Below are 10782 nucleotides of genomic sequence, written 5' to 3'. Positions count from 1 at the left end.
GAGGGCCACAGTCCCAGTACCAGGGCTCTCGCCAGGCCAAGGGTAGCTGGGGACATGGGGAAGGAGAGCTGGTGGGTGTACCTGGCCTGCTGGGCCATCTCAAACTCCTTTACTCTGGTCAGCGCGTCCTGGGCGGTCTTGGTGGCCTGGTGCATGTAGCCCTGCATGAAGCCCAGGAGGGAGGCATCCTCGGCCTCTTGAGCTCCTGCGGGGAGAGCAGAACTGAGCAGGGCTGGATCGGCCTCTAGGGTGAGCCCTTGGCTCCAGCCTGGCCACACATCAGGGCTGGGATCCTCGAACCACCTCCCACCCTGCCCCCACCCCAGTCCCCACAAAGCGCTTACGGGCAGAGGCCAGTAGTGCCACCAGGGCGACAGCGAGGACCACCCGGGACTGCATGGCGCCTCTGCTCCTGCGGGAAGTGTCCTGTGAGGAACACCCCACCACCCTCCCCACCACCTCTGGCCCCCTCTCTGGGGAAGTGGCCCCTAAGGTGGAACCTGAGCTGGGCCATGGCTCTGAGACAGGGGACTTTGGGTGTGGAGGTGGGGGGAGGTCTTGAGGGAGGGGACAGGACAGAGCAGAAAACCTACCAGCCTAGGAGACAAAGCACCTGGGGCCTGACCCAGTCTCTGCCACTAGTGTGCAGTCTGACTTTGGGCAGATCTCTGCCCTTCCCAGGCCTCAGTTGCCCTGTGTAGGGTAAGACTGGGTTGCCTAATGCTTCTTCCCAGGCACGTGGAATGAGGGGGAGCTGCAGACTCAGAGCCATTTCCAGCCCTGTGCTTTATGCAGCTTTGGGCAAGTGACCTCCCTCTTGGTCCTCCATTTCCCCTAATTGAGGGTAAGGAAGATTCCTCAGGTCCTTAAGCTACCACAGGGCTGTCAAGCTCTCTGCAGGCTGCTGGCTGGGCTGGAGGGGGCCTCCTCTGCCTTGACATCCTCCCCTATCCTCCACTCTCCCCGGGGGCATTACCTGGAGCAGCTGCTTCTAGGGATGAACTGAGTAGACAGGCCAGAGGGCTCTGACCTGTTTTATATTGTCCCCAGGGCAGCGGGCACTGAGGACCCAATGAGCTGGGCAAAGGTCACCTGCTGACCAGTCCAGACTAGGGCCCGAGGCAGGGAGGCCAGATGCAGCCAGCTGCTGACAGTTGGGAAATCCCTGGGAGACTATGCCCACGCTGGTCCCCTGCCACGCCCGTAGCCCAGGAGCTGGGGTAGGCCTGGGGAGAGCCCACTCCTTCTCAGCGGACTGGCTCCCTAGGGAGAGGTTGGTGACATGGGAGAGGGTTTAGTGGCCTCAGGCCCTTCTCAGCCCTTTACACTTGAGTTTTTAGGCCCCTCTATCTGACGCCCCAAAGCACTGAAATCAGCCTAGAGTGGAAGTGAGGGCTTCTTCAGAGTTGAGAATAAGTCAGTGGGCTGGGGTGGGGGTGTCTAGATTGAGGGCCCCGAAGAGCAGTGGGCAGGGCGTTGTGGGGGAGGGTGACACAGTGGCGCTCACGCAGCCCTCCCTAGCACCTCCCACTCTGGGCTTCAGTCCAGGAGGGCAAGGATTGGTGGGAGAAGGGCAAAGGCTGCTCTGAGCCCAAGGCCTCTGTGCCCCCCTCCCCTGTTCCTCACATTGCTCTCTGGACCCCACTGATAACACTGCCTGGGCCAGGAGCTGGGCTGATGGCCAGGGCCCTCCCCAGAGGTGATTGAGGCTGAGTCTCTCACCCTGGGCCTCGGGTTCCTCAGCGGGTAAATAGCAGTGCTCACAGTCCCCCTGGCTGGTGAGGAGAGGGCTCAGAGGTGCTGTACGGGGCAGCCAGTGTCCAGGAGAAGCCTCTGACCCTCCCCACTGGCCCACAGCAGGAGCTGTAGTCCGGATGGCAGGATAGGGAGCTTTGTTTTCCAGAGGCAAAGACCTTGGAGCCAAGAAATCTTAGAATTAAGAGATGCCTTGAGCATTTACTCATATGGCCTATGGCCAAAGACCTACCACCTTAGAGCCTCAAATTTCTCAGGATAAAATGGGGACAGAATGTCAATTTTCCAGAGTTGTGGTGAAAAGTAAATGAGATAAGTACAAAGCAGCTGGTCCATGGAGGGGGCTCGACAAACCTCTCTCTCTTCCTCGCGGACACTACATCCTTTCCCACAGTGTCGTCTGAAGGCAGAAGGGGCCTCTAACATAAAGACAGGGCTTTGGAAAGTAGCCACCTTTCAGGAAGAAGTTACTAACTCCCTGGCATGAAACCAGAGGCCTGAGAAAGTGCCTGGCTCTACCTTCAGAATTCTTTATTTGTGGCTGAGACCTGAAATTCCTCTATTAGAGATTCATTCCTTTGACTTAAGACTTTCTTTCCCAGCTCAGCGCCTGTGGCTCAAGAGGCTAAGGAGCCAGCCATATACACTTGAGCTGGTGGGTTCGAATCCAGCCTGGGCTCGCCAAACAACAATGATGGCTGCAACCAAAAAAATAGCTGGGTGTTGTGGCGGGTGCCTGTGGTCCCTACTTGGGAGGCGGAGGTAGGAGAATTGCTTTAGCCCTAGGAGTTGGAGGTTGCTGTGAGTTGTGATGCCACCGCACTCTACCCAAGGCAACAGCTTGAGGCTCTGTCACAAAACAAACAAAAAAAGACTTTCTTTTCCACTAAAATGAGAATCGACAGACTACTGTGACATCAACATTAATTCCATTTTGTAGGTAAGAAACCTACGGGCTTAAAGGATAGAGACCTACCCGTGCTCAGCCCGTCATTGGTGGGGCTGAGAGCCAGAATTTGGGTCTCCAAACACCCAGTTGGGTCCTACAGAAAGAAATTACAGCATTACACACCTCAGGGCAAATCCATTTCAGATCCTTTTCTAAGAGTGGACTTTGTGAGGGGATAGAGGATTTGAGCATGGGAAGGGAGAGGACCAGCTATGCCCACGTCCCTCCTCTGTTCTAGCCTGTTCCTTACCAGGGGGATCTTGATTCCAGGCTGGGGTGGGCAACAAGGTCCTTGGACCCAGGCGTGCTAGAAAGGGCTGGCTGGGTCCCATTCCCCTGTGCAGAGGGTCAGGAGAAGCCTATTCTCTCTCTCCTGTGTGGCAGTGGGCCACTGAGCCCAGAGAGGTCAGAGGACTTGGGCAGAGAGACCCGGTGGTGTGGTACTGAGCTGGAGGCAGCCCAACTCTAGGAGGCCTGGGGCTTTGTCTCTTTCACAGGGCTTGGCTCCTGTGAGTGCCCACGTCCCTCCTGCAGTCCAGCCTGGGCTGCGGGGTGGGGTGGAGCCCTCTCTGTAACCAGCCTTAGCTCTCTCTCCCTCCCAATACTCTCCCCACCAGAATAAGGAGATTGCTCTTGGCCCACAGACCTAGCTTCAGGGAGCACCTAGTGGTAGGTGGGAGGAAGGGGGGGCTCGACTAGTTGGGGCCAAAAATGGTTCTCTGGGGTTGGGCCAACTCTCTCTGCTTCTGCCTGTGTCCATGATATGAGCCCATGAGCCACGCCTGTGCCACCAGGCCGGGCTGGGCAGCCCTGATTCAGCGCTGCAGGCCAGAGGCCCTTGTTTGTTCTACCTCTCCATGCTGGCAGTTCCTCCTAGTATCTCATCCAGATCCTTTCTGTCAATAGGAGCTGCCCCCCTTTGGTTCTGCCCTGGGAGAAGGGCCAGTGTGAAGCATACGTGAGGCACATGTCCGTGTGACCTGCCTGTCCCTGGCTGAGCCTGTCCCTGCCTGGTCTGCGCTGTCCACTTCTGACTCTGACCTCTGGACTGACCCCTGGCTTGATCCCTGCATGGATGGCCAGGCCGGGTGATGGTAGGGAATGCTGAACTCTCACCACTGTCTCACCAACCATTAGGTCTGTCTGTTGTCCAGACAAGGGGACTGAGGCTCAGAGAGGGACATGACTCACTCAAGATCACACAGGCTCTTTGTGCACACTAACGGGGATGTCCCCTGACTTACAGGACCAGGCCTGGCTGGCTGACCATCTGCTCTGCCCATCAGCAGCTCAACCTCTGAGACCAGGCAAAGGGCTCTCACTGTGTCCCTTTCCCCAACACAAATCCATCTATAGAACAGTACAGACCTTTGGGAAGTAAATGCATTAATTAACGGTGTCGCAGCCCTGCCACGCTGGGAAGCAGCTGGCCCAGGCTGCGCCCAATGACTGCCCCGCTATCTGCACAGTCCTGTGAATCTGTAGACGTCCTGGACGTGCTCGGATGGCATGGCACGCCCAGCGTGGGTACACCTGGGCAGACGGGTACGACAGAAGCACCTCGAGACCTGTCACATGCTGGTGGCCCCTGCTGCTCAGACTGTAAGTCCAGGAGGTCAAATTGCAGCTGAAGTGTCCTTCATGACTCATTGTCTCCTCAGCTCTGTCCCTAAGGGAAGGGACAGGGGCACTGAGCAAAGGGACCTTTGCTCCTGCTGCAGGCTGGACTGGGCTTGACTTGGGAATGGGACTGGGGCTAATGGGTCAACCTAACAGGACAGTGAGCCTTTTACTGACTGAGCCCTTATTATGTGGCACACATAGCTATGAGCATTACATGGACTAATCCTCAGTTTAGCAGGCAGATGAGGCTATAGGGGTTATGAGACTTGGCCAAGGGCGCAAGGCAGTACGTGGCAGAGCCTGGAGGCAAAGCCAGGGAGTTTGGACCCCAGAGTCTGAACCCAACAACTATGGAGAGACAGCACAGATAGGGAGGGCCGAGCTCTGGGACACTGGAGGCAGCGTGGTGGGGTGAGGACCACTGCAGAGCAGTGGGGGACCCGGCAGAAGGGGTGCCAGCGTCAGTGACATCCATCTGGGTGTCTTCAACCCTCTAGGACATCAAGTCTAAGAAATGAGTATAATTGTGATGGATGTGTTACTTAGTTCAATGTAAACATTTCACATGGTATATCGAAGCAGTACCTTGAACCCCACAAATGCATCAATGTACAAAGTTACAATTTAATAAAAAATAATTTAAAAAAAAAGACATCAAGTCACTTTTGGTATCAGAAAAAATGAGGACGTGGTAAAGCAGAGTTAGCACAATGCCAGTCTACTCTGACAGTTGTCATTCTTACATACCATAGCCCACCAAGGCGCTGGGGACTGCACGCACAGACAGGTCAAACAGGGCAACATGATGATGTCACCACACAGTCACTGGGAGTGGTGCGCTCCAGTAGAGAGACCCAAGTTGACCATGGTATATTGTCTTTCTGTGACTGCGCACACAGGCATTACCACTACCATTCCCTCTCCCCTGCCACGAGGACCCCTGAGAGCCTGGCCAGGGGGTGGGGTGGGCAGGAGTCAGGTCTCAGGCCACCCTCTCCATCACCTGCCTCCGGCCCACCTGGTGCCCACAGAGAGCTGGGTCTCACCTGCCACTGTCCCTCTACTGATTTCCTTGGTTTTATCCAAATCAGGAAAATTATATATATTTGTATATATATGTAATTGTATGTGTGTATGTATATATACATATATGTATATATAATTTGTTTTGTTTTGTTTTTGTTTTTGAGACAGAGTCTCAGTCAGTCACCCTGGGTGGAGTGCCGTGGCGTCATCATAGCTCACAGCAACCTCAACCACTTGGACTCAAGAGATCCTCTTGCCTCAGCCTCCCAAGTAGCTGGGACTACGTGCCGCCACACTCGCTTAGTTTTTCTATTTTTAGTAGAGATGGGATCTCACTCTTGCTTGGACTGATCTTGAACTCCTGAGCTCAGGCAATCCACCAGCTTTGGCCTCCCAGAGTGCTAGGATTACAGGTGTGAGCCACGGTGCCCGACCCAGGAAAACGAAGTGAATAATAACAACAGCACCACTTTTTCCATGCTTACTCTGAGCCTGCACAACACAGGCAGCCCTCCCCATCTGTGGGTTCTTCATCTGCAGATTCAACCAATTATGGATAGGAAATATTTAGGAAAAATTTGTGTCTGTATTAAACATGCACAGACTTTTTCCTTGTCATTATTCCTTAATAACAGTGCAGTAAAACAAGTATTCATATAACGTTTATGTTGTATTAGGTCGTGTACGTAACCCAAAGCTGATCTAAAGTACACAGGAGGAGCCAGGGAGGTGACATGCACACACTACACCATTTTCTATAAGGCACTTGTCATCTGTGGTTCTGAGATCTGCCAGAGGTTCCAGGGCCGTGGTTCTCAACCTTCCTAATGCTGTAAGCCTTTAATACAGTTCCTCAGGATGTGGTGACCCCCAACTATAAAATTATTTTTGTTGCTACTTCATAACTGTAATTTTGCTACTGTTATGAATTGTAATGTAAATATCTGATATGCAGGATGTATTTAGGCGCCCCATGTGAAAGGGTCATTTGACTCCCAAAGGGGTCGCGACCCACAGGTTGAGAACTGCTGTTCTAGGGACTGAGGGACGGCCGTATTGCCCACTTCACCAGCAATGTCTTATTGAATGTATTGAACAACTCCATCGTTCAGAGGGAAAACTGATGCTTGGAGCTTTGAATAACTAGACCGAGTTGGCACAGCTTGGCAGTGGTGGGATATGAGTACATTTCCATCCACCATCCTGCAAAGGCTCTCAAGGGCTTCTCTCTCCCTGGTGCACCTTGACAAGAGACTCAGGTCTTTGCCTGCTGCCCCATCTGCAGCCCTGTGTGGACTCCATCCAGGGGCTAGTGAAGTTCTGAGATGGAGTCAGGGTTGGTGGCAGATGTGGGGTAGGGGTGTTCTCCCAGAGATATGGGTTTTGACCCTACTAAGCCTGGCACAGACCCAGAGCTGCCAGCGGTGCCCCTGGGCTCGGGGGTTTCCCTAGGCCGTGTTCCTTCCCCTCTTGGCTCCCTGCCCCCTCCACACTGGGTGGGGCTCAAACTGAGAACAGCAGCTTCTGACTGCCACCTAAGCCCCAGTCTGCTCTCAGCTTCCACGTAATCTTAAGATCACTAAAGTCCAAGAGGCCTCCTGGGAATGTGTCACCTTCCAGCGTGGAGTCACACCAGAGAGGGAGGTGGGGCGGGGAGCCAGGTGGGAGTTTAAATGGCCGGCTGGCTCCAGGCTGCAGTCAGTTCACTGCAGGACCTCTACTGGACCCTACTGAGCTACTGAGGACCTCTCCTTGGCTTCCTCTGATTCCAGGAAGGATCCAGTGCACCACAAGACTCCTCCAGCCCAGCAAGGAGCCTATGATGTTCCTGAAGGCTGTGGCCCTGACCCTGGCCCTGGTGGCTGTCACCAGTGAGTAGAAGCTGTTTTTGGAGGAGGCTCTTAGGCTGCTGCAGTGAGTGGGGCAGACAGAGAGACTGGGCCAAGGTAAAGAGGACAGTGCTGAGAGCCTGTCAGCCTCCAGTGGACATGGAGGGCTGCTTAGTTGCCAACTGGCTCACAAGAGAGCTGGCTCATTCCTAGCAGGGGGCCTACTGGCTCTGGTGCTGGACGTGTTTCACGTGTCCCTCTGGCTTCCCACAACCTAAGCCCAGACAGGGAAACTGGTGGGTTTGGCTCCTCCAATGTCTAGTCTGCAGCTCACAGCTGGAGCAGATGGGCCAGGAAAGAGCTGAGTCCTTATGAGTTGTTCTCTGCTACCTGCTCAGGTGCCCGGGCAGACATCACTGCTGACCAGGTGGCCACTGTGGTATGGGACTACTTCAGCCAGCTGAGCAACAACGCCAAGGAAGCTGTGGAACATCTTCAGAAGTCTGAACTCACCCAGCAGCTCAAGTAAGTGGTGGCCCTGCTTGGGGTATGGTGCAGGGTGCTCCTAAAGGCCATGTGATGCACTGGCCAGGGCTGGGCTGCTGAGCTTGGGATAGCCACTGCTCTACCACTAGCCCACTAGGTGACCCTGAGGCCACTAGGATCTAGGCACATAAAAGGAATGTTGGATTGAATAATTGCTAAGGGGCCTTCCTATTTCAATATTCTAGACTTTGACAATGGCCACATCTTATTGTTGAGACTCATGGAAGAGAGGGAGCGAAGGAGATGTCATGTGGTGGCTTCCAATATATTCCCCAGGGCTAGCTCCAGTGAAGTCCAGCAGGGGGAGGCGGGGCTATTTGGGAAGTCTCTGGGCACATGCAAGGAAATCACCTTTGCTGCTAGAAGACCTCGGCAGAGGCTGAGGACATAACACACGATTGCCACACAGGGTGATCCTCTGTCACACACACCTGAGCTGGAAAGACCTCCAAGTCCAACCCTGCACTTTACAGACAAGGAGGGAAAGCAAAGTGCTGGTCATGGTCATGTGATGGGGAAACACCCAGACAAACTCAGTGGGAGACCCAGAGACACAGAGTCATTGTCATCACTGAATCTATCACACCCCTCTCTCCAAGGGTGATCCACCTTAGAGAGGGCCCCAGGGGAAAAGATGGGTGAACTCCATACCCTGTTCTAGGAAGGTGTATGGGGTGAGTGGTGTACAAGCAGACGAGGTCCTGCCAAGCAAATGCCAAGCATAATAGTGGCCCCGGTGCCCTTCCCCACAGCGCCCTCTTCCAGGACAAACTTGAGGATGTGAACACATACGCGGATGACCTGCAGAAGAAGGTGGTGCCCTTCGCCACAGAGCTGCACGAACGCCTGACCAAGGACTCGGAGAAGCTGAAGCAGGAGATTCAGAAGGAAATGGAGGAGCTGAAGGCTCGGTTTCTGCCCCATGCCCAGGAGGTGAGCCAGAAGATCGGGGACAACATGCGCGAGCTGCAGCTGCGCCTGGGGCCCTACACTACCGAGCTGCACTCCCAGGTCATGACGCAGACAGAGCAGCTGCAGCGCCAGCTGAGCCCCTACGCGCAGCGCATGGAGAGGGTGCTGCGGGAGAACGCTGACAACCTGCAGGCCTCGCTGACGCCCTATGCCGACGAGCTCAAGACCAAGATAGACCAGAACGTGGAAGAGCTCAAGGGGCGCCTCACGCCCTACGCCGACGACCTCAAGGTCAAGATCGACCAGAACGTGGAAGAGCTGCGCCGCAGCCTGGCCCCCTATGCTCAGGACGTCCAGGAGAAGCTGAACCACCAGCTCGAGGGCCTGGCCTTCCAGATGAAGAAGAACGCTGAGGAGCTCAAGGCCAAGATCTCAGCCAACGCCGAGGAGCTGCGGCAGAAGCTGGCGCCGGTGGCCGAGGATGTGCACAGCAAGCTGAAGGACAACACCGAGGGTCTGCAGAAGTCCCTGACGGAGCTGAGTGGCCACCTGGACCGGCAGGTGGAGGAGTTTCGCCGCAACGTGGCGCCCCCAGTGGAGAACTTCAACAAGGTTTTGGTGCAGCAGATGGAGGGACTCAGGCAGAGCCTGGGCCCCTTTGCGGGGGCCATGGAAGGCCACTTGAGCTTCTTGGAGAAGGACCTGAGGGACAAGGTCAACTCCTTCTTCAGCACCCTCAAAGAGAAAGAGAGCCAGGACAAGACCCTTGCCCTCCCCGAACAGGTGCAGGAGCAGGCCCCGGAAAAAAACGAGGAACAGATGCCAGAACAGGTGCAGGAACAGCGGCCCCTCCCTTTAGAGAGCTGAGCTGCCCCTGGTGCTCTGGGCCCACCTCCAAGGACACTTGCCCTGTCCCACCCCCTGTCTGTCCGTCTGTCCCAAAGCAGGTCTGGTATGAGCCTGAGGACAGATGTCCAGTGGGAGGGGACACCACCTCTCCGTATTCAATAAAGCTGTTGAGAATCTAGTCCTGGCTGATGGCATGTGATTCCTCCTTGTGACTTGGCCTGAAGTGCGGAAGGGGTTGTTGCTTGGCAGAGCTAAGTAGCAGCCTGGTGAGGGACACCTTAGGGGACTCTGAGGGCTGGGTTGATGAGACTGCAGGAAGGGTCAGGGCAGGGTGTGCAGGAAAGAGGTGTGTCGGGAATACTCTAAGGGGAGATGGAAAAAGACGTCACACATTATCCCAAGATAACACACAACCCAGGTGTGTGCATTTAGCCAACAGCTATTTATTAAATACCCCCAACGTCACTGTCCAGGCACTGGACACCCAGCAAACAGCGACTGTGCAGCGTGTGAGGCGCCTCACTCTGAGGGGCAAGTCTGGAGGTGAGCAGCCCACGGCCATTGGCCTTGGAGAGCTCACAGCACAGTGGGGGAGATTATTTCTCCTTGCAAAGATCTTAAACCTTGAATATGACTTATTTAAGTTAGGTTTAGCTTAACCCATCCCACCCCAGGCCCTCTGTAAAAGTGATGCATGCTTATTTCAGAAATGTCTTGACTGCTACGTCCAAGGGCTTCAGGGTTGAGGAATGAGCCCAGGACGAAGGGGAGAGCAGGTGCTGAATCCTGTGGACCCCTGGTGTCCTCTGCCCAGGAGCTGCCTACCAAGCAGCCTGCCAGCCTGGAGCTGACTTTGCAGTTACTGGGGTTAGAGGCAGAGTTCTAGGGACCGGGTATTGGCATTAGCACAGCCAGCTGTGGGCAGTTGCAGGCTTGGGAATGGGCTTTGCCCCCACCTGTGGAGGTACACAGACTCCTTCGTGGCGGGAGCCTCAGAGAAGAGCTAGTTTAAGCCTTTGTTGCCAAGGAGTCGACACGTTGACTTTTACCTCTGACTCCAGGTCTCTGAGTCCAGCTTGTCACCTATTTCTTTCCAAGGGGGTTCAGGCCCTTCAGGGCTTTTCTAGAAAAGGCCTGGGACATGCTGGGGGGCAGGCTCTGGGAGGGTCTTCTGGGGCCTCCTTTCTCCCTCCCAAGGAGCCCTCAGGGTGGCGATACCCAGGCCTGGTCTGGCCCAGGCCTTTCCCTTTCTGGGCCATGGTGCTGTCCTGGACAGCTGCCTATTGGGGGCGA

At 55.1% G+C, this 10782-nt stretch overlaps 2 protein-coding genes across 2 annotated transcripts in view; one reads left to right on the top strand and one right to left on the bottom strand.

Annotated features, from left to right (window-relative positions):
• APOC3 (apolipoprotein C3) overlaps positions 1-1069 on the bottom strand; it is a 2238-nt gene extending 1169 nt beyond the window's left edge. Inside the window, exons 1-3 of the mRNA XM_012808137.2 lie at positions 977-1069; positions 345-412; positions 82-205 (exon numbers count right to left, since the gene is read on the bottom strand). Of these exons, the coding sequence (XP_012663591.1) occupies positions 82-205; positions 345-399 (179 nt within the window). The 5' untranslated portion in view covers positions 400-412; positions 977-1069. The remainder of the gene's footprint in view (positions 1-81; positions 206-344; positions 413-976) is intronic.
• A 6021-nt stretch (positions 1070-7090) lies between these two features.
• On the top strand, positions 7091-9668 carry APOA4 (apolipoprotein A4). The gene is made up of 3 exons (XM_003794771.2): positions 7091-7224; positions 7581-7707; positions 8481-9668. The coding sequence occupies exons 1-3, from the start codon at positions 7173-7175 to the stop codon at positions 9505-9507; spliced, it is 1206 nt and encodes a 401-aa protein (XP_003794819.1). The 5' UTR covers positions 7091-7172; the 3' UTR covers positions 9508-9668.
• Positions 9669-10782: the final 1114 nt, after the last annotated feature.

The sequence above is a fragment of the Otolemur garnettii genome, unplaced genomic scaffold, assembly GCF_000181295.1.
Source record: "Otolemur garnettii isolate 467f Iridium unplaced genomic scaffold, OtoGar3 scaffold00086, whole genome shotgun sequence".
NCBI lineage: Eukaryota > Metazoa > Chordata > Mammalia > Primates > Galagidae > Otolemur > Otolemur garnettii.
Note: the sequence above shows the minus strand (reverse complement) of the source record. Positions and strands in the feature narration are given on the sequence as shown.